Source organism: Lytechinus variegatus, chromosome 13, assembly GCF_018143015.1.
Source record: "Lytechinus variegatus isolate NC3 chromosome 13, Lvar_3.0, whole genome shotgun sequence".
In the NCBI taxonomy this organism is placed as follows: domain Eukaryota; kingdom Metazoa; phylum Echinodermata; class Echinoidea; order Temnopleuroida; family Toxopneustidae; genus Lytechinus; species Lytechinus variegatus.
The window spans coordinates 25,774,018-25,797,282 of NC_054752.1; the positions used below are offsets into that span (position 1 = coordinate 25,774,018).

At 37.8% G+C, this 23,265-nt stretch overlaps 2 protein-coding genes across 2 annotated transcripts in view; one reads left to right on the top strand and one right to left on the bottom strand.

Moving 5' to 3' along the window:
- The window catches only part of LOC121426047, a 28,860-nt gene extending 20,468 nt beyond the window's left edge, over positions 1–8,392 (top strand). Inside the window, exons 10-15 of the mRNA XM_041622187.1 lie at positions 513–605; positions 1,223–1,300; positions 2,344–2,469; positions 3,454–5,227; positions 7,072–7,220; positions 8,066–8,392. Coding sequence (XP_041478121.1) covers positions 513–605; positions 1,223–1,300; positions 2,344–2,469; positions 3,454–5,227; positions 7,072–7,220; positions 8,066–8,149 — 2,304 coding nt within the window. The 3' untranslated portion in view covers positions 8,150–8,392. The remainder of the gene's footprint in view (positions 1–512; positions 606–1,222; positions 1,301–2,343; positions 2,470–3,453; positions 5,228–7,071; positions 7,221–8,065) is intronic.
- An 8,802-nt stretch (positions 8,393–17,194) lies between these two features.
- Positions 17,195–22,624, bottom strand: LOC121426928 (vesicular, overexpressed in cancer, prosurvival protein 1-like). Its single transcript, XM_041623339.1, has 5 exons — positions 22,150–22,624; positions 20,993–21,051; positions 19,697–19,777; positions 18,899–19,047; positions 17,195–17,445 (listed from the first exon to the last, which is right to left on the bottom strand). The coding sequence occupies exons 1-5, from the start codon at positions 22,198–22,200 to the stop codon at positions 17,303–17,305; spliced, it is 483 nt and encodes a 160-aa protein (XP_041479273.1). The 5' UTR covers positions 22,201–22,624; the 3' UTR covers positions 17,195–17,302.
- Between the last annotated feature and the right edge of the window lie 641 nt (positions 22,625–23,265).

The following is a 23,265-nucleotide window of genomic DNA, read 5'->3' on the forward strand; positions in this document are numbered from 1 at the left end:
CCACTTTGTGAGCAATTATTGTAAATAATTAGGGGACCATTGCATAAAGCTGTTCGCAAGTTCAGAGTGACTTTAAGAACAACTGGTGATCCTTTCTTGTGGTAAATGATAGTAACCATTGAATAGTCATTGGTGACTATTTAGCTTGTAAGAAAGGTTCACCAGTCGCTCTTAACTTACAAACAGCCTTATGAAACACCCACCTGGATACTTATGATCCCAAACTCTTAATTCATGTAGAGGAGCACTCCTTCTAGAATAAAGAAAATGTTGCCAGTTATGTCATAACTCCCATGTAGAGCTTGTTTCTGAACTGCCCTCAAATTACTAAATTTTTGACAAGGTTTTAGTTTTAACAGTTCACTGATGATTAAACTGATCATATGTGGATTTGTGGAATATGTGTAAAATGCATCTCTTGCACTTCCGTACAGATTTTTAAGTGAAGACAATACGAAAAAGACATAATTTTAAATGTAATGTTATGTTTTTTCCTTTGGTCTCCTTTTTAGGCTGCGAGAGTTCCTAATCCTCGTTTCAAAAAGCAGGACCAATCGTGCTCTCCTGTCCTTACACCAGCAAGGCGCATCCCTACAACACCTGGGGTAGGTCATTCTTTAACTTGCCAACATTGCCTTTATACTTGAATTTAAACTCTAGTCTAACAGATGTGGATAGACTAATGGATTGCCAATTGTGACACAAATCTCTTAACAGCAAACAGTCAGATGCCCTCACATTGAAAATATGAAAGATTCATAACTAGTCCCAAAGTGTGACGTCATCAATTTCCCAATGTTGGCTTTCAGCATTTTGATACCATATTTCCGTAGAGCCTGTTGAAATACCTCTCCCACCCAAATTTGGTGGGAATCAGTCCATGGAGGGGGGGAGGGGCAAAGATATGACCTTATGAATACATAATTAGCCCCATTGAAATTGATGGCCGGGTTCCAAATGTTGCGTCATCTCTTTGATACTCGATCAAAGCAGAAAAAATTATCGGACCGAAGATTTGGCTCAGTCCTGGTGTGGTCCCATATGCTTACATCTGTGTGCTGTGAGTGTGATCTCCATCAGGAAATTGGAGTCAATTTTTAACATGAAGTTGATGATTCCAAACGGGCTTTGCACAATAATTGACACAGTTTCCTCATTCAAACTCACAACCAGAACGAAACCTTAAGTAATTCTGTGATTTGCCAATTTCTTTTATATTTAGGGGCAGAGCCAGAAGAATGTTCGCTGGGCTGATGTCCTCTCGTCACCTACAGAGGGAGACATAGCAGACCAAACTAAGGTAGAGTAATTGTACAAATAAAATTGATTTATTTATATTTTTGTTTAGTTTTGACCACACATTAATGTAATTTACATTAATTTTGTTATCCATTTCCCTAATTTGGTTGATATTTTTTGTACATTGTAATTCTATTTCCAGATTTTGTTTAATATAATGTTGTTTGGTTTGTGAGTCATTCCAACACGCCGTTCATGCTATTTTATGAACCTCCCACCCAATATGTTTATGTTACTGTTTGAATTGCAGTATTATGTAATTTATGCTTAGAGGGGAATGAAACCTTTGGAACAAGTAGGCTTGTGTCAAAACAGAAAAATCAAAGAATAAGAACAAAGAAAGTTTTAGAAAAATTGGACAAATAATGAAAAAGTTTTGAGCATTTGAATATTGCAATCAGTAATGCTATGGAGATCCTCCCATTGGCAATGTGACAAGAATGTGCGATGTCACATGTGAACAACTTTCCCTTTGATGGACTGTAAAATACCCTCAAAATGTATCTTTTTGCTTTTTTAAATGGTGATGCAAACTCTTTATCAATGATGTATTCTGTAAAAATCTGTATTACATGCCCTCCTATAGAAAGAACACATGATCTATGATAGATGTGATAAAAGAGGCAATTTAAGTGAATTATATACTAAAGTAATGGGTAGAGTTATTCACAGGTGACATCACACATCTTTGTCGCATGCCAATTTGAGGATCTCCATATCATTAATGAACACAATATTCAATGGTCATAACTTTCTCATTATTAGTCCGATTTTTTCAAACCTTTGTCGATCTGTTTCTTTGATTTTTCTGTTTTCACACAAGCTATCTTGTTCCAAAGGTTTCATTCTCCATGACATGTTAGGATTAAGATATGTCTTTGATTTTGAATTTCCTTTCATTTATATACGCTGGAAATATAAGCTATTATTATTTCTCTTGTATAGAAATTTGAAATTTCGCAAAAAGCACTATATATATACATCCAGCCGTTACTATGATTAATAAAGAAGGTATACTTCTTGCATGTTGACTCTTGTGTACAGGATGTGGTAGCTGTTCTCAATTTTGGCGATGATTGCGAAGATGCAGTTTCTCCCGAGACAAAGACGAGACTTGAGGAGGTGCAGAAGATTGAGGCCGAGACTGTCCTTAACAGGCAAAAGCTTAATGTAAGAAAATTTGCAACGACTTATCAGAAGTTAACATCTTAAAACTTGACTTTGTACCTTCACTGTTATTTGTTACTTACTATTATTTCTTATTATTATTTTATTCGGCATTTCAACAAAAACAGTTTACAATCAATTTACAAGAGAATATACATATAGAAAGTGAAAAGGAATGTTTACAGAACAAGTCCAGGTTGCCTGGAAAAGGAAAAAGTTAAATAAATTACTGTAGCCCGCAGGCTCTCCTCCCCGACCTGGACTTGTATGTTAACACCCCAAGAATAAAAACATATGTATATATATAAGGATTATTATATTAATACAAATAATTCATATAGAAAAAGCATATTGAAATTGATATGTATAAGGACAATCAAATATAGTGTGATCAGAAACATAATTACAGGACAACTTAAAGAAGGTGTAGTAAATTGGTATTTAGATATACATTTAAATTGGCCAGGTAAATGTAATCTTTAAAATATATAGGATTAGGAAGCCTCACATGTACCTACAAGTCCTTGCTTTTCCAGGCTCCCTAATTAGTTTTACTTTGTATAATGTTCTGTTGTCATGTGCCATTGAATAATTTTTTTATTTGTCTGCTAAAAAAAAAATTGAAGCAATACATGAACATGAGAGGCTGTCATGATCTAGTGGTTATGACCCTCGTCTTTCAATCTGAGGAACGTTGGTTCGATTCCCAGCCATGGTGCGTTTTCCTTCAGCAGGGAATTTACCCATATTGTGTTGCAGTCAACCCAGGTGAGGTGCATTGGGTACCATGCGGGAATGAATTTCTCAAATGCTTGAGCACCTATAGGCAGGGCAGCTAAATCCTGGGTAATAATATTATCATATTAATCAGGACCCACTGGTAGAAATTTCGGAACTGAAGTGGCTACCCTGGATAAATATGACATATCATTATTAAATGAAATGAAATCTAATAATGGGTTTATTTTCTTGTCATTGCTTTTCCAGGAAATGGAGGAGATAGAAAAGCAACTGGAACTGGAGATAGCTCGTCTTCATGAAGCAGGAGATCAGGAAGATCTTGAGGAGCCTGTCTGTCAACCTGCCTCATCTGTGCCCCAACCAGACCCTAGCCTGCACAGGGTTGATTCCATTACATCAAACACTCTTGACCAGATCCCTACGAAGCAGCCCGCAAATTATCTTGATCCAGTCAAGCTATCCACAGTCTACAAAGCAGACACGGCCCATGTACCGACACCTGAGAATACAACACATGGGTATAGCACAGTGTCCGAGGTAGGGTTTCAGCAGCATGGCACAAGGGAAGTACAACATCTGCAGGAAAGGGTCCAGAGAGGTCTGAGCCATATGCAGACATCAAACCTTGATAGAGGATTCAATCATCAACACAGTGATACAGCGCAGCCAAGAGAAAGTTATTTTCAAAGTGCTGTTCCTAGTACGGGTATTGATGTGAAGAGAGAGCCAAGCTCATTTCCCTTGTCATCGGACAGTCATGTTGTTTCAACCGCTGCTGACAAGCCGAACGTAATCAAGCCAGAAGTGACATTTCATGGTGTTGTGCGTGAGGTTGATTATGTGAGTGATGGCTCGCTGCGGCTTCAGTCTCCATCAGGGTCAAGGCTGATGGTTACCGATAGTACAGAAGCTTTTTGTGGTGTCTTCCCTCCATTCCTGCAGAACTCTTACCAGTCGTCTAGGCATCCCAATCAATTATCTGGTCAGGAAAGTGCTCAGGGTAATACCATAATGCCTGAACCCTCTAAAGTGAAAACAGGCCTAGGGGACTCTATCAATAGGTTGAGAGTAGACATGGATCATAATCACCATCACCTTATTGCAGCCAGAGACAATGAGAACAAGATGTTGCCTACGATGCTGAGTTATGACCGCAGCAAAACCACTGCAAGGACTGACCCGCATGGCGGGAGAACTATTCCTCAATTATATGTACCACAATCCTCTATAGAAAGTACTAAACCACACATATCCCATGACGGTCCCCAAGCATTTAGTGTTCCGACCAAAGCCACAGCACCCACTGACAATCCACGGTTGACGATACACACGCCTCAGCCATCAAGAGCTGTACCCAGAGGAAACTCATTCCTCAATCCCACTCCACATTTGCGTACCATGTCAACTCCCCTTCACCATTCATCAATGATGCCAACTCCCATTCGAACACCCTTGGCCATGAGACACTCTTCATTGACTTTGTCGTCGGGGAGAGAACATCAAGTGTGGCCGTCTCCTGTTGCATCCAATGCCGAAAGGTTCCCACTGTATGATCACAACCTGCCTGCTCCAAAGTCATCAAACATGGACAAGTTGCAACAGAATTACCATCAGACTGCAACATCTTGCAGCCATTCGTCAGTAGAAACAACATCTGTTGCCCAACGCTTCCTTCCATACGGTAACAACCTACCTGCCCCTAGGTCATCAAACATGGACAGGTCGCAACAGAATTTTCATCAGACTACAACATCTTGCAGCCATCCAGAAGCAGCTGCGTCCTCATCGATTCATCCCGTTGGCTCACTGCCAAATCGGCCCGAACATCCTGTAGGATCTGCGTCTACGGCTTTCCAGTACAGGCGACCTCATTCTGCGTCAGTGTCTTCCGAGTGCCCCAGGATCGCTTCCAGTCAGAGTTCAGGGGCTGCCGGGTCACTTTCTCTTAGTGACAGTCTCCGAGGTGGCCATCATCGAGAGCCAGTTCTTCCACTAAAGCGACAAATGATGACAGAGAGAGGTAAGGATACTGTTTCAGTATAATTTCTAATGATGAATATAATAAATTCATCCATATGAAGTTGGCTTTGAAGAAGTAGATGTTATAAAAATAATACACATCATGAAAGGAATTGATAAGAATTACACACACACAATACCTTCGGAACAGTTCTTACACCCACAAGGCACAGAGGCAAGGGGAGTTCTCATTTGGTTTCAAAGGTTAGAAGTGTGGTTGTATCATTTTTGTTCACAATTGATTGCATTGTCTTCTATGTACAATTACATATAATTGTAAAAATCAAGTGGACGATTAATCGCCAACCTTTTTGTTGTTGGTCCCTGTTCTCATTTTTGTTTTCTTTATAGGCGTTTGTATTCACTAGGTCTCCAAGCATAAATTCTCATTCTAAAATTGTCTTCCACAGTTATGGACAAATCCACTTGGTCTACTATCATTTAAGTCCAGTTTGCCACTTGGTCCAACGACCAATCATTACTTTGTCTAATACTTAGTTTGGTTAACTATCATTTATTCTGATATCCAGATAGGTTTTTTCTAAGATCATATAACACAGATCTTCTCAAGCTTTTTTTACTTGAGGACCACTTTCACTCTCAAATTTTTTTCGAGGCCCACCTACTAAAATTTTAAGAAAGCGATATGACTACTTGTCTCGACACAAAGATAAACAATGATTATAATAGCGAGCATATTAACCCTATAATTTTCAGTATCCCGGCCTTCGAGCCCCTCCTCCAAACATATACAACCATGACAACATAACAACTTAATAACAAGAATGCTGAATACCTTCAACATTTGACACACATTGCTTTATGGTTTTGCATCACTGCCAGTCATGATGAATCCTCACCCTTATTAAAAAAGGTCCATTTTGTTGAAAGTATGTTTTCGTGAAATTTGAACACAAAGCCCTGAAGCACTTTCGAAACAAACAGAACTAACTGCATTCGCAAAGGTCCCGGTGAATGGGCGATAATTACTAAATTCTTCACAATATGAATACATGATGAGGTTCACATTAAAGTTATATCGAAACCATCATAATGTTTATGCATATTGCAACATGCATGAAGCATACTTTAGCTTTGCTTAACCCACATAGACCGATCAAATATATCATTCGGGCAGTCGGACAGGTCCAGGGTCTGTGAAACATACTATAGTTTTTCCCCCATTTTTTTCTTCCTCTGGAGCTTCTCGCGGCCCACCTGGGAGAGCTTCGCGGCCCACCATTTAAAGAGCGCTGATCTAACACTATCGGGAACAATCCACTTGGTCAAACCAGTCTAATATGTAATCGGGCTAAATGTCATTTATTCTAATTTCTGATGGTCTCTTTCAAAGATCATCTAACATCATCAGGAACAATTCACTTAGTCTACCATAAATTTGGTCCTATTGCCAGCTAATCATAATGTAGTCTAATACTCAAATGGGCTAGCTGTCCTCTAGTCTGCTATCCAGATGGTCCAATTCCACTCCATTCACATGATGAAATGAAATATTGGTTCTTGAACAGTGAATCTAATCAAATAGACTATGTGGTGTTTAATTGGACAAAATGGATGAAGACCATGTAGCAATTTACTTTTTACGATGATCTTCCCCAACTGTTTCTAAATATATTTATGCTTGTAAATATTGCATAAAGTAATGCAAAATTCAAAGCATACCAAGTAAAAAAAAAGAAAAATGGTTTTGGGTGAGGTTTTACAATTTTCTGGTATAATTTTTTTATCTATTTTACTAAGTATGCTATTACAAAGGTTAGCCTTACAGCTAAACTTTAAGCAAAAAAAATATAATAAAAAATCCTCCCCATCTCCTTCTGACAGAAACCAGTGGCCAGTTGTTTCACCAAGTACTGTTAGATGAAGAGTGCGCCCTCTATGCCTGTCGATTGAAAGGAAGACACACACCCGAATCGGGAGAACCCCGTCCCCTCAATCCTGTCGGTAAAGTCCTCATGTACGGCGATGATATGGTAAGAACTCCACCCTTCAGTATCGCAGTAAGACGTACTCTTGGAATACATTCTCAATAGAAACTTCCCCTCCTGCACTAATTAACATCTGAATGTACCAAGAGCAACATTTTCCATATTCAGTGTTATATTCTTCATTTGTTCACCTGTATTAAATCTCTGTCTTACTAAGTAGTTGCCAGGGGTTTTGTATTTTTCAGGTCAGTCTGTCCATCCTGCTTTTGTTCTTGCAATGATAGCAGTATCAATTAACATATCAACTCCAAAACTTTGACCAAGCGTGTGTATAGGAGGAAAGATATCTGATTGGTTTTATGGTATCACGATCAGGGGCCCGTAACACAGAACTTAGCAATGATCATACATTTTCTACGATATTGCAGTGACTACAATGTACAATCAATCATGAAAATCAAGCATGCAATTAATCGTTATCCTTTGTGTTAACTACGGGATCCACAGAGCTGCCAATTAATACAGATTTTCAGTATTTAGTTCTGAAAATAAAGAATACCGATGGTTTCATGCAAAAGACTGATTTCTAAAGTTTCCGTTTTATGTGTTGTCTTATGGTATTTCATTGAAAATACTGATGTCATCATCAAAATACTGATTTTCAGCTTTAAAAATACTGAAATGGTCTTTTTCAGGTTGGCAGCTCTGGACCCAGGACGTTATGAACTGAAAGTATCTTGTTCTCTTGATAAATAAAGAATCATTGAGTTCCAAGGTCAAAGTTCATAGAGGTTATTATCTTAAAATTTGATTGTAAATATATCCCTGATTTTCAAAGAGCATAGTCATAAGTTTTCTCCATTTCTCCTTTGTTATTTTTTCACTTACAGCATTTTGTTCCGATCAGAGATATTGAATTTTTGGTTGCCTCTCCAGTTGGATCGGCCTTCTCCAATTACTACCTAGCAACGTGATTCAAAGTACGAACACATCATGGTGAGATATAGGCACTTGCAAAGCTGCAAACTCTTATGAAAGTTCCATAATGTTTCCCACAATTGTAGCTTAGGATTATGAAGTGTTGCAAGAAACTAACAGTTTATGCCCAATCAAGTCCAAAATCACGCATTAAAAGTCCTTTCAATTTAACATAAATTTGTAGTTGATTTGTGTTCAATTGCAGATCAACTTTCTTGCAGCGCTCCTTTACAGATGATTTAGGGCTTGCACTTGATTTGCAATTTAAATTGTTTTGCAATGCCCATGGGACCATCATCAAAGTTAGACCTCGGTTCCGTCTTGCAAAGAGTTGTGATTGATCCAATCGACCTCAACTAGATGGAAATCCGTCCATCATTGTCATAATTTTTCATTCAGGAAATTTGCACAATGTCCTTTGAAAACAAAAGAGGAGCACACCAAATTGTTAAAAGACATCAATGAATGTGTCATTATACATTGTATCTTGGAGTTTCTTTGGGGGAACAAACATGCATTTTAGAGGATGACGTTGCTGGAATTCCATGGTAGCGACTGATCGAATCAATAGCAATTCTTTTGTATGACAGGATCCAGAGTTCAGATTATGAGCCTGTTTCTCGAGAGAAATTTAGATGGGGGTGCAATTGTCGGGGGCGCAAATAGTGGTGACACGAGGTTGCTCTTTAAAAAGTCTGTTGGACCCGGCTCTCCCTGTGTAAAATTCTGTTGTACAACATGTTTCCTTCTTACATTACATTTAGCTCTTTTAGTGTATTCCTAAAAGTGATTTTCAATTCTGTTTCTGAATTCTGTTTCTGTTAATGGTAACTCCTGTAGGAACTCGGCAGGAGAGCAGTTTGCTGGTAAATGCCAAGCTGGTATATCACTTAACTAGGAAATATTTTTACGTCAAGGTTAATCAGTCATAATGGCTGACCTTATAGACGACGACAGATATTACTCTCGGGCCTTTTTATCAAAGTGGGGATTCGAACTCACAACCTTGTGATTGTGAGTCCAATGCTTTAACCGCTGGTCCACACGACCCGTGTTTACATTTCCATAAACTTTGTTTCAATGACACTGACAATCACTCCTGTATTAATCCAAACTCAAAAGTTTGACCCTGTCTAATTCAACAGATATTACTTATTATTTAGGATTGGGTGTTGAGAGTATCGAGAAATGCCTAAAATGTTTGAATTGTGTTCTATTCTTGTTTATGGTGATTGTCCCGATTTTGGGGGTGCGATTAATACACGGCCGCGGTTTATATTCTGGAAAATACGATAAGTCATGAATTTATCACTGTAAATATATAAGTTGCCTTTATGTACAGCACATTAATTACCAGGGGCGGTATTCTGAACATTGTCTTTTCTCCATATTTTATCTTATCTCAGAGATATGACAAAATTGGTATTCTGGTGGATGTCATAACTTTTGTCACAAAAATTGTCATAAGTTTTGTCTCTTCTCTTTAGCGCGCAGCAAAAATACACGACTTTAAATGCGCGTAATCCTTTTATACAAGCAAAAGATATGACAAAAGTTATGACAGGGGGTAGCAGTCATAAATTTTGGCATATCTTTTAGTACCAAATATCCCGATATCCTGCCGACTGAATGTCAAGCAAACAATTGAATTATTTAGATTAGATTGTGGTATTAGTTTCACTCATCTTCCATGACAATTTTCAAAATTATTTTTTCATGCTTCAATTAGTTTAGGCCCTACATATTTATTCCTCTCTTTTTTCTCTGTTTTCCTTAATTTTATACTTCTCCTCTAAAATTCTTCACAGCTCTCTGTCTCTCTTTGTAATTAAGCGCATCAATATACGCGTAGTTGCGCGATGCCAGCAACTGTTTTGGGATACGCCCTACTTGCCACGGGGCTTTCCTATTGGCTAGAAGGGCTCCAACTTGGAACTAACGATGATTTTGATTGGTTTGCTTCGGAAAAGATGGGTGGGAACTTTGAGAGAATTGACAGGGAAAAGACAATGTTCAGAATACCGATTTGTGACAATCATAGCGGTGTCACATCTTGGAGAGAAATAACAAAATTTATGACAAAAGTTATGACAGAGTTACAGAATACCACCCCAGGACTTTTGCTGCCTTCATTTCTTAAAATATTTTTAGCATGAAATATGTTGTGCATATTTATTGACCTTGAAATATTTAATTGAACATGTAAAATAATCCTTTGTTTTCTCCCTTTGATGGGAGTCTCCAAACTATCGTTTAAGATCTTCTGATTCAAATTGCTTGCAGTTCTTAACTCTAAGAAATCATAGGGGGGGTCGGTCATTTGCACATGCTGGACCATCCTTGTGGAATCGGTTGCCATATTCCATTTGTAGTATTTCAAACATCGAATGTTTCAAAATTGCTCGAAAAACCCATTTATTTAAAATTGCCTTCCAGTAGTTTCCTCTCATTGCCATGACTGTTTTAGAAATACTCTATATACATGTATGTTTTATTATTATTTATTCTACAAAATGAGCTGTGTAGAAAATGCCCTTTGATGCTCATGTGGTCATGTTGCTGTGAGGTTATGTTAGAATAATGATCAATAATTTGTATATATAAACCTCCATTTAGCTAAGATCCTGCAACTTTATTATGCTCCTTGTCACCCTGGCCAACACCAAAATTGAAATTATTACCCACTTTTAAAATCAAAGGGCCTGTCATAAACCCATAATTTATCCAATATCTGTGTATCGATTTAGACACAGAAAGTGTTTTTAGAGCTTTTTTATGTAAAACTTTTTTTTTGTAAATATATTTTTTTGTAAAACAAAGTTTGTAATATCAGTATGTAAATTAGATATATAAATGTATATATATTCTTCTTTGTAATGTAGAGTGTAAATTGTATCATATGTACATGTACTGTAGAGAGAGTAAAAAAATTGTGTTTACAGTAAAATATTGGTTTGAATAGAAGCCTGCCATGTTAATACCCCTGTATCTGATTGTAGATACTGCTTAAAATTATGTTGATTATGTGAGAAGTTGATTTTAAAATGAAATAAAGAAGTTAATGTATACAAAGGAGTAGAATTTTTTGTCATGTGCAATTTCTGTTATCAATTATGTACAAGTTTTAGTCTAATTCAAGCCATTTTTGCAGTTTTTTCTTATTCTGGATTCTAGCAAAAATGTACCAAAAAATTCATTCCATTTCCAGTTCTGTGTGTGGTGCAATTTTTGAATAGAATCCTTCAACTTGAACTAATCTGTCCTTTACTCCATACTTACGGTAGTTGTATTTTTATCCTGTTACCATGAATACAGTGGTTATACACAGGATTGTCAGTCCTTGTTGCGGATGAAGGGGGTAGGGGGGGGGGCAAATAAAAAAATGTCCCAAATTTTTGGCGTGCTCAGTGCCCCTGATTATAAAATAGTATTTTGTGTGGAAAGGGCAGTTTAATGGTTTTGAGATATATTTGAGTGATTCTTAAAACATATTTTGCATCGTAGGGGAGACCGGGGTTGGTTGGAACATGGGGTAAGTTGAAACATTGTAATTTTCTTTAACGCCTGTAAAGTAAATTTATGCAGTACTGCCCTCAATTTATTGCTATTAATAGTACAACAGTTGTAGTATCAACAGTAAATTGAGGGAAGTAATGCATAAATTTACTTTACAGGCGTTAAAGAAAATTACAATGTTTCAACTTACCCCATGTTCCAACTAACCCCGGTCTCCCCTATGGGCATTATGAATATTTCAAGTTGTCAAAATAAAGGGGGGGGGGGGTTGCATTCACTGCAAAAACTCCAGTGTTGACACCAGCCTGGAATCTATATATGTCCACACCAGAGAAGTATTGAAACAACACCAGTTTGGAATCTAACCGATGCTGTTTTAATACTAATTGGTGTTGTATAAACACCTATCTGGTGTTGGACCAAAACCAAACTGGTGTTGTTTCGCACCTCTCTGGTGTGGACATTTATATAGATTCCAGGCTGGTGTTAAATCAACACCAGAGTTTTTGCAGTGTTCGACCCATGCCTCCCAAGATCTATCTCTGGGTATATACAAATGATTTTGTTTTGAAACGTTTCCTGATTAAGTACAAATTATACACCATGTCAATTACAGAAAGAATACATAGACTTTATTCAAGAAATGTTTTGACAGAGATTGCACTTGTGAAAGCCCTTGGTATAAAGAAAACAACTAAAGAGGAGATATGTGAATATGAAACGAGTTGTACAATCCTAAGCTGCAATGATTATGAAACAATCCAAACTCAAAAGTTAAATTAACACACTGAATTAACTTCATACTTTATATATACACACAGTTCCTTGAGAGAAAAATCTGCAGTTACTATGGTCAATGTTCACCAGGGTCTTCGTGAAATGTGGTATCAGATATATCACAAAATTGGTTTCTCTATTTACATGTAGATGACCTCTTCGGTCCAATGAAATGTTAATAAATATTTGCAAAGTCACTTGTTCCCTATCAAAAACAGCCTTTTCCGATGTGTGTACATCAATTATAACTAAAGATTATTCCAATTCACCACACTAGTATTCAAATCATTCACAGTGGAAATTATCTACAATTTCATGATTGTCAGATATGTTCTTGCTTGTTCTTGAAAAATACCAATAAGATATTTTAATACAGAGATAATAATAATAATGATAATTAAGACTTATATCGCGCCAAATCCACTCTGTAGTAAATAAAGAAGAATTGAACAGAAATGTTTTGAGGTAATTTTTGAAAGTTTCAGAAGTCAAGCACTGTTTGATGTTATGAGGGAGGCTGTTCCATAGCTTCGAGGATGAGTAAACAAATGATCTTTCACCCCAGGTTTTGGAAACTTTGGGGGTAACAAGAGAATTGGAAAGGGAGGAACGTAAGGATCTTGAAGGGGTATAACTTTTGATCAGTGAAATAAGGTACTGGGGAGATGAGCCATGAACACAATGGAAAGTTAACAACAAAATCTTGAACATAATACGCTGTTTTACAGGGAGCCAATGTAAGGATCTTAAAATAGGAGTAATGTGAGTGCGCCTGGTGGATAGAGAAACGATGCGAGCGGCAGCATTTTGAAGTTTCTGAACTTTCACTAACTGATTCTGGGGTAGATTAAACAATAGGGAATTTCCAAAATCAAGACGGGACGAAATTAAAGCGTGAACCAATTTTTCTGTGGCCGGTCGAGACAAGTATTTCCTAATAAAACCAATATTTCCCAATTGGTAGCGAACTGATCTACAAATAAAAGAAATGTGATTCGACATTGTCATGTGAGAATCAAAAACTATACCCAGATTGCGACAAGAACTTGACAAATTTACAGTGAGACCAGAAAATGAGATGGAGTCGATGTGGATTTTACTAAGCTGTACTTTGGAGCCAAAAAGAAGAAATTCACATTTGGTTGGATTCAACTTAAGAGAGTGAGAAGTCAGCCAATTGTGAACATCAACCATGCAACATTCAAGACGATGGATGGAACTTTCTGCAGCTAGTTGATCCGAATTAAAACAAATCATGAGTTGGATGTCGTCTGCATAAATATGGTATTTTATGTTATGTTTCAACAGAACTTGTCGCAATCCAGATAAATAAATCGAAAAGAGAGTTGGCCCGCCCACAGAACCCTGTGGTACTCCACAAGAGAGAGGCAAAACATCAGATTTACAACCGTTAATACAAACAATCTGAGAGTGGAATGAGAGATAAGACTCAGACCACTTATAAGCCTCACCCTTAACACCGAGTGAACTAATTGTGTTCAAAAGGATAGTGTGGTTTACCGTGTCGAATGCAGAGGACAAGTCTAACAGCAAAAGAGCTGTGGTGTTCCCTTTATCCATACTTTGTAAGATATAATTAGACGTGTCAAGAAGTAGTGTTTCTACACAATGATTAGACCTATAACCTGACTGGAAAGGATCGAGCAAATCATTATCTGAAAGGTATTCAGACAATTGAGAGAACACAATCCTTTCAAGAATCTTGAACAAAAATGGTAAGTTTGAAACTTGGTGGTAGTTTTGGAGGGAGTTTTGGTCCAGGGAGGGTTTTTTTAACAGTGGGGTAATGAGAGCAACTTTCAGAGAGGGAGGAACGTATGCCTGTTCTACAGTGCGTCCCCCAAAAAACTATACACTTTTGAAATGGCTGCCAAATAAGAAATGTAGCACTTTGGGGGAAAAGACTTATAGATATGGAAAGCCAATAAAGTCAACTTTCAAATGACACCAAAAAGTTGGAAAATTATTCATGCTTGAGCGAGCACTGCCCACTGAAACAGAGGGTATGCAAATTAGGGTGGGCTGGAATTAGCCTTCCAATTTCTTTCAGATTTTTTGTTTGGTACTTGCAAAGTTGAAGGTTATTTGGTGAGTTAAAGATCAGATGTTATCAGTTTGTTGTTTGTGAAAATTTCATACGTTATTAAATTGAAATTTAATGCATGAGTGATCATGAATTGCAATTTTTAGTGCAGCTTTATCATGTGGATCTTAACAATGTGTTCATGGCAGTCAGGAGAAGAGGGGGTAATATGACTTAGGTAGATGAAGTAAGTTGATGGGCTTAAGGTCAACAGAACATTTAGCAACCCCTCCCTCCATCTCTACCCCCTCCCCCCACTTCTCTCCTCCTGGGAGACTATAAGCTTGGCTAGGCTGGGCAGGAATTAGCCATACAGTTTTTTGAGAGGTTAGTCCTTTGGAACTTACAAAGCTAAGGGTGTTCTGCTATTCATGAGTGAGATAAGTTTTGGTTTTAATAGGCAAATTTCATGAATTTCTCAATTGAAATGTACTGCATGAGTGAACAGGAATTGCAATTTTAGTGTAGCATATTCATCTTGTGGACATCAGAAGTGTGTTCATGAGAGTCAGAGTAATGTGATGGTACATGTACCTGTTACAAGCAAGAGGGCGAGGTATGCTAAGACTTGGTTAAAAGGGCATTCCTCTTCATTTTGTCCTTTTACAAATTAAAAGTCATAGGTACCCTCCCCTCTTCACCTCCATTTTCCAGCCCCCCCCCCCCCCTCTCTCTGTCTCATCTCCTGGATTGTAGCCTTTTCAAAACTTAACTGCCAAGTGACCGGTGGCTGATGGTCAGTTTGAATGATTACCAAAAAAATTTAATGATTATGATGATTAATGAAATAATTTATTGGAAAAAATGAATGTTTTATTGATCACATTGCACATTGAATGAGTTAATGTACTGATAAATTGTTGATTGATAGGAAAAAGTTGATGCCCTAATTCAGAATTAATCATTAAACCAACATTCTGCTCTGGACTTAATTCACGCGTACATAATAGCCATCAGTCTCTCAACAGGAGGGGAGGGTGGGAAAGAGGGAGGGGGCGGGGCTGAATGTTCTGTTGACCCTTATTCCATCAACCTACTTCTCCCACTTAAGCCCTATCTCACCCCCTATTCTCCCGACTGGCCGACTCCCATGAACACATTGCTGAGATCGCCATGATAAAGTTGAAATGCTGCCCCAAAAGAGATCCAAATGATAAAGCTGAAGTGCTGCTCCAAAAGTGTAATTTGTGTTCACTCATGCATAAAAGTTCAATTTAATAACTTAAAAAATTTGCTTAAGCTATCAAAACTGATCAAGGCTGATCATCAATTTATCACAACGCCCTTAACTTTGCAAGTTCGAAATGATTTGCCTCTCAACATCTGAAATAAATTGGAAGGCTAATTCCAGCCAACCCTAATTTTCATACCCTTTGTTTCAGTGGGCAGTGCTCGCTCAAGCATTAATATTTTTCCAACTTTTTGGTGTCATTTGAAAGTTGACTTCATTGGCTTTCCATATATGAGAGTCTTTTTCCCCAAAGTGCTAGATTTTTTATTTGGCGGCCATTTCAAAAGTGTATAGTTTTTTTTGGGACGCGCTGTATACTCATATTAATTAGATGTGAGAGAATTGGAGCCACAGAAGGGGAACAATCCTTAAGTAATCTAGTGGGAATGGGATCTGACTGACATGACTTGGAAGGAAGTTTACGTAAAAGTAACATGATCTCGTCAGGAGTGGTAGGTTGGATAGTTTCAAAGGAGGAGGAAGTGAGTTGGCTGTGTGGAGACTCATCTGGTGCTAAGCTATCGCAGATCATCTTGACTTTGGTCTGGAAGAAGTGAAGGAAAGTAGATGCCATTTGCGAGCTGTCAGAGTGGGAAGAAGTAATGATTGTCGACGGTTCAGCAGCCGATTAGCCACAGAAAAAAGTTTTTTAGAGTCGTCGTGACAGTCTTCAATGATAGCCACATAATAGGAACGCTTTGCCCTCTTCACAAGGGAATTGACAAGGTCACGCTGGGCAGAGAAGAGAGATATTTCTGATGTATAGATAACTTAAAAGTTTGATGTCTTCCATGTTCTGTACATGCACATACTTTCTCCCTTGCAATAGTAATACATGTACACATCAAGCATGTCAAATAGATACCAGTTTGAACCACAACACAGGGTACTACAATAAAAGGTATTTGACCGACCACACTCTATCACCTCCACTACCGCGTTATTTCTCTCAGCTATTAACTTGATAATAATCTATGAATGTACTTCAAGATAGGTAGCAGAATATCTATTTACAATATTTAAGTTTTGTCATTCATTGTGAAGAAAAAAATAATAATCAGACATTCTAAAATTGGGAAGTTCTCCTAACTGAATGACACTTGATTGCTTTGTTAAATAACAAAAGTAAAAAAAAATTTATCCGTATGGTTTCAAGATTAGGCAAGAAAAATGATACCAAGGAGGGGTCTCACGTCACTAATATCGTAGAATAATATTGAGTCTTAGAATGTGTTTCACAGCCATTAAATGACAAAAAAATAATAAAATCAGAAGCAGACCGTTATTACATTTGGTGGACATCTTCCTCTGTCATGATGATAAAGAAGAAAATGAAGAATTTTAAAGTGAGGAGGAAGAAAAAGAACAAGAACTAGAAGTAAAAGGAGGATTAGAAGGAGAAGAGGAAAAAGAAGAGAGAGGGGAATACGAAGAGGCGAAAGAAAGAGAGGAAGAAGAAGGGGAAGATGAAGTAAAGGAAGAATCGAGTAGCAGGAAAAGTAGACACCTCACAACGCGGCATTAATAATGATGAACCGTCACCCCTTGAGGAGCTGAATTGTACCCCATGGGGTACGATGTTACACCCATATTTGGACCGGTGGTAGTAATCACCTGGTTGTACGTTGGTGGTGGGTTTGGATAGCCAGAATATCCTGATGATGCTGATAATAAAGAGATACAAAGATAACGAGAGGTTTCATTTAGACTTATTATAAACCCGGAAGCAACTTTCAAAATAACATATTTTTTTTAACACTGGGCAAAATATTAAGCTCGAATGAAAGATGAGTGACTGAGCCTATATAAGCGTCTGATAGTTTATCGTAGCCAAAATATCTTTAGAGCTAAAATAATATACCCAAAGTGCTAACACATTTACCGAACAAAGGAGAGCCCAGGACATGGTCACATTACTGACACAAGCAGGGCAGATTAACATGTTACAGTTACATAGTTAAACTACCAAATAAGATGGAACATTCGGTGAAAATATAATAAACTGTTAATCATCAAGTTAATTTGTAAATAAAGTTATTATAGGCCTATAGATAAAATCTTTCAGATAAAAACCAAACATTGAAAAAATTAAGACCATGACGAATGTGGACTCATGTTAGCATGATTATACACTTTAAATTCAATAGACCTCAAATTAATCCAGACCGGGTGCAGCAATACCGGGGCCGGCCGAATTCCCGAACCAACTTGACTCCCAGAGACAGATTGCAATCATTCGTTCCAGATGACGGAAAAAGTCGCCAGGACCCAAGCCACACCGAGAATCCGCCGGGCCCCGAACACGACCACAGCCGATCTGGACTCGGCAGGGCGTAATAATCTATATCTATATTAATCAGTATGATATACTCTGATGCTGAGCTCGGTGTAAAAAACAAATACTTCGGTATAAGTTTAGGAGTCTAGATTTTGAGGGGTACTAGAAGGTTCAATTTCGAAAAATGTTTACCTAGTTATACCGCCGAAATGACTCCATATCGACCAAACATTTTACGTTATACCAAAATGACGTATCATCGGTCCGGGTTTGGAGTTAGTTTCGTTGGTGTGACTGTTGCTTTGGGGCCCTTTTCGGGCGTTTTAAGCAACCACTTCGCGAACGGCAACGCTTTCTGTATAGGGCAGAGATTCTTTAAATTTGTCAATAGCCCTTCACAACAAAGCAGTCTTTGTCGAAAATCGGTGAATAACAACAGAAGTGTCGTCCTGAGGGCCGTTTCATAAAGCTGTTCGTAAGTTAAGAGCGACTTTAAGGACGAGTGGTGATCATTTCTTACGGTAAATGATATTCACCAATACTGTCCCTTGGTGCTTATTTAGCATAATTATCATGTAAGAAAGGTTCACCAGTCGTTCGCTCTTAACTTACGAACAGCTTTATGAAACGCCCCCCCCCCCACGGACTGTGGATAAAGTCAACGACATAATTTTATTTTTTTGCAATTTGTATCCGGTCCGAATCTTAGACGATGTGCTGTTTCGCTCCACCAACTTTCGACAATGACCTCTGGACATTGTGATTTGACTTGCATTTTCTCAGGAATTGGTGCGATGGACAAAACGTCTGTGTATTAATTGCGAAATTACGCTAATTACCTGTGGCTGAAACGACCATGGTCTGTTGTACTGCGTTGGGGTGTTGTACTACCGGGGCGGGGTGTGTTCGAACGACTATGCGTTGTCGTTTTCTGTAATACGCCCCGCTTGCTCCGGAACAGATGAGGATGAACAGGATGATACCGAACCTGGTGACGAAAAGGGGTGATATACTGAGAATACCTTGGGGGAAATGGGCGGGCAGCATTGCCGAACTAGGGGTTGCCCCTAAGGCCCTAAAACCCCTCCTGTGTAACTAATGTAGGCGTGATGAGTTAGATTGTCTTCCAAATTAACAAAAAATAATGAAAACGGTCCATTTGAGAGTGCGTTTTTTTAAAGGTCAAGTCCATCGCAGAAAATGTTGATTTGAATCAGTAGAGAAAAATGAGACGAGCACAATGCTGAAAATTTCATCAAAATCGGATGTAAAATAAGAAAGTTATAACATTTCAAAGTTTCGCTTATTGTTAACCAAATAGTTATGTGAACGAGCCAGTTACATCCAAATGAGAGAGTCGATGATGTCACTAACTCACTATCTCTTTTGTTTTTTATTGTTTGAATTATACAATATTTTAATATTTACGAATTTGACGATTAGAACCTCCTTGCCTGAAGCACAAAATGTTAAAACAATGGAATTCCAAGTGTTCAGGGAGGAATGAAACTTCATTTCACATGACAATGACGAGAAAATCAAAATATTTCATATAATGAAATACAAAAGAAATAGTGATCGAGTGAGTGATGTCATCAGTAAGACAGAAATTGACATTAAATGATTGATATACCTACCAGAAATACCAGAGGCTATATACACCACGTGAGTAATAACAACAGCTGCGCGTTCCACAGCAGTATTGATTGCTTGAACATCTAGACAAATGATACAAGTTACAAACAGCTATCATGGTTATTATTTTATTTCATTTCCCTTTCCAAGTATATTCTGTGCAATTGCCCATTCTTATTTTGCTCGAAGTCATTTTAGACCATCAATGAAACAGGGCGGAAATCCCAAGGGGGGGGGGTGCATCCCCCTACCAAAAATGATAGGGGGACACAATATCAAATGTCCCCCTTCTATTTTTGGTCTTTAATGATGGAAAGAAATACATCATTCAAAATCGAAATAAAACATATATATTGGACGAGATGACCTTACTTCTTGAGTAGGTATTAACCTTTTCTTGTTTTATTTTTTTTGCTTGTCAAATTTTCCAGCCCCTGGCCCCCTAACTTTTAGGAGAGATTTCCGCCCTGGCTATGAAATAAAACCAACGTTGGCCTGATTAATGGTTTCGTCGGGTTTTTGAGCTTTGGAATGATCCAACGAACCGAGAGATATTGAATCCAGTCAGACTTTAAAACCAATCAAACAAAGGAATACATCCCAAAACAATATTAGAACATTTGTCATAATACTTTGCTATACTGGGCTTATCAAGGTTCATAAACAATATATTTATATTTGTATGTTGTAATGGTAATGGTTTATTGAAAATTCATTCGCAGTCAAAGGCTGAATTGCAGAATATTTTACAAAACAGGGGCCGCGGAAACGGGGGGGGGCTTCACTTTTTTTTTCCAAAACCGTGTACAAAACGTAAAAAATGACCATAGGATTGTGATTTTTTGCATTGTCAGCCCCCCCCCCCACTTTGAAAACCATTCTGCGGCCCCTTGCAAAACGGAGTACAAGAATATTATGATAATCAATTGCATAGTGACACAAAGCTAAAGAAATTAAAATACAAAAAATAACTTGCCTAAATAGATGGATACATGATTTTTATCCACGCATTATCAAAATTAATATTAACAGTTTGCGATATCATATATAAAATGAGAATATTCATATTCACACGTCAAATTTATCAAGCAATACTAAAAAATCGTTTAGCAGAAGCGAAAGGGGGAAGGAGAGCAGAGATAGAATAGAAATGTGAGAAAGGAAAGGAAGAGGGGGAGGAGGAGAGAGAGACAGATAGAGAGAGATAGAAAGTAAGAAAGAAAGAAAGAGGAAGGGAGGGGGAGAGAGGGGGCAGGGGTAGCAAATGGGAGAGAGGTAGATAAAGCAAAGGTACTTACATGTAATATTGATAAAATCCGAAAGCGTTTCTATAGGAGCATGATAATGCGTCTACGCTCTGGAGCAAAACAAAATAGAAACGATAATGTCACTTTCCTATATTTTACATCAAATTCACTCAATCGTGGTATATTTACTACATTTAAGTGTAAAAAAGAAATACTAAAAAAGTCGATGCGAAAACCATGCTTTGCGCTGTCTAATTTCGGGGTCTGTCGCACAAAGTTTTAACGTAGAAGAAAACTAATGTAATAATAATTTCTAGAGATCGATGTTCTAAAGCCTCAGTCGATCGTCGTTGCCTCTTTTCTTGTTTTACATATTTATATTCCAAACCTATCTTCTACTTGAATGAAATTCAAAGATATCTTTTCAATGATAACGATCGTAAATTTAAGCAGTTAAGCGCATTATCAAACGAAAATGGCATGACATGTAATTATATCTCAATTGAAAATAGTGAAATAATAGAGCAAAACTCTGAAAATGACATCAAAATCTGATAACAAAAACGAATTTATTGAATTTGAGAATTTAGCATTACTTTGTGAAATCATTTATATGCACGCCGTCATGAGTATGCAATATGAATACTGACCTCATGCCCCTACTTTTCTTCCTTATTCTTATGTTATTACATGAAATCTTGTATTTAATTTTATAAATGCAACAAAATTCGTTGCAGGAATTATTATCTTACACATTAAATCAATAGCCAATTTATTTTTTTTTCCATTCTATACGGGAAAAAAAAGACTCACGGTTTGATTTAGTTCTACATGACAAAATTTAAGTAACATAGCTTCACACAAATAAAATGCGTGAGAATACGTGGGGTATAACATCATTAGCTGGCTTAACGTATATTCATGAAGACATCGAACTCTTTCACCGAAATACCTTGTCATTCCTTGTCTGATTTTATGACATTGATCTGTTTGTCTGATTTTGCTTCATTATTTTGTTCAAATAATATTACTTTCAATCTAGATTACCCATGTAACTAATTGCATAACTTGGAGCTGGAAAACAAACCTTGCAAACGTTCCAGCCAATTGACATAAATAGATAATAATAACACGGTTTTAAGAAGAAAAAAACATCGGCATTATCTCTTATTAATTTTATGTTAGAGTAGTAGAAAGTTATTAATTACCTGAATCTCAATGAGAAATCCAAGTAGCGTGGTGATAATGGCTGTCCACATTTTGTATTTAAAGCTACTCGCAGATTGTATTGTAACTTGAAGTCAGTTTATATCAGTCAATCCAATATGAGAGAACCACCGTGTTATTCTCATTCACAAACCCATGACAATGCATTATATATACTTCCAGTAAGAATGCAAAACGATCCCAACGCGAATTCGCATGCGGAGTATCGGGGATCTCACAAACAATATTTTCCCTGGTATATGCTTTACTCCTTCCTGCATTCAGTTGAAGTAATTGTCCTTACTACGACTGTAATGAAATAAGAAATAATGATTTTTAAGATACAAATTAAATCGTGCGTCGAAAAACAGTCGGATCAGGGCACGAATAGGACGAATTCACCCTGCGAAAACTACTAGTATGCTATGTATAATGTTGATACGTGTGACTCCGATCCTCCGCGGCGCCATTTCTATACACAATCATATCCCGTCACGTTGCCATGGCGATAAATAGCCGATCGTTCCAGGGTATAATTTCAGTATTTACTCACTCCTATTTGCCTTTGCCTGGCAGCATAATTATTCTTTTCTTTTCTATATCTAAAACAAATACTCTGCCCGACCCCCCTCCCCCTCTCTCTTTCTCTCCTCTCACACCCCGATTGGAGATTTCAAGACCGGTGTTGGTAGCCCAATTTGGATTGTGTTTCCTGGTTAACAAAACTGATACACATCACAATATCAAGGGTCAACACCTATAGTGAGTGACTTTTCAGGACCACGTTCATTTTATGTTTGGTGTAATGCTCAAATCTAAAACTTGCCCTATAGTTAACACCAACGCCAAAAGGTCAACATTGAAATTTAAATCACCCAATGGATGTCTGTTCTCTCACTCTGTGTCCCCCCCGACACCCCTCCGCATACTACCCCCAACATTCCCTCCCTTTCCTTTTTCAAGGGGCTGCGGAGGGGGCGGGGGGGGGGGTAGACCAACAGCTTCAGTCTCCGTATTTGGGGATGATAGTGAAATGTCAGAAATATTTAAATAAATCCCCAGCAACGACGGATATTCCCGTCTAGGGGGGGGGGGGCTTTATTGAGCTCCATCAAAAT

Excerpts from the sequence above, each read along its gene's own strand:
- LOC121426928 (XM_041623339.1), bottom strand. The coding sequence starts at position 22,200 with ATGTGGACAGCCATTATCACCACGCTACTTGGATTTCTCATTGAGATT. Across the intron at positions 21,052-22,149 it reads GATTTCTCATTGAGATTCAG|AGCGTAGACGCATTATCATG; the intron begins GTAATTAATAAC and ends GTTTTGCTCCAG. Across the intron at positions 17,446-18,898 it reads CATGGTCGTTTCAGCCACAG|CATCATCAGGATATTCTGGC; the intron begins GTAATTAGCGTA and ends CTTTATTATCAG.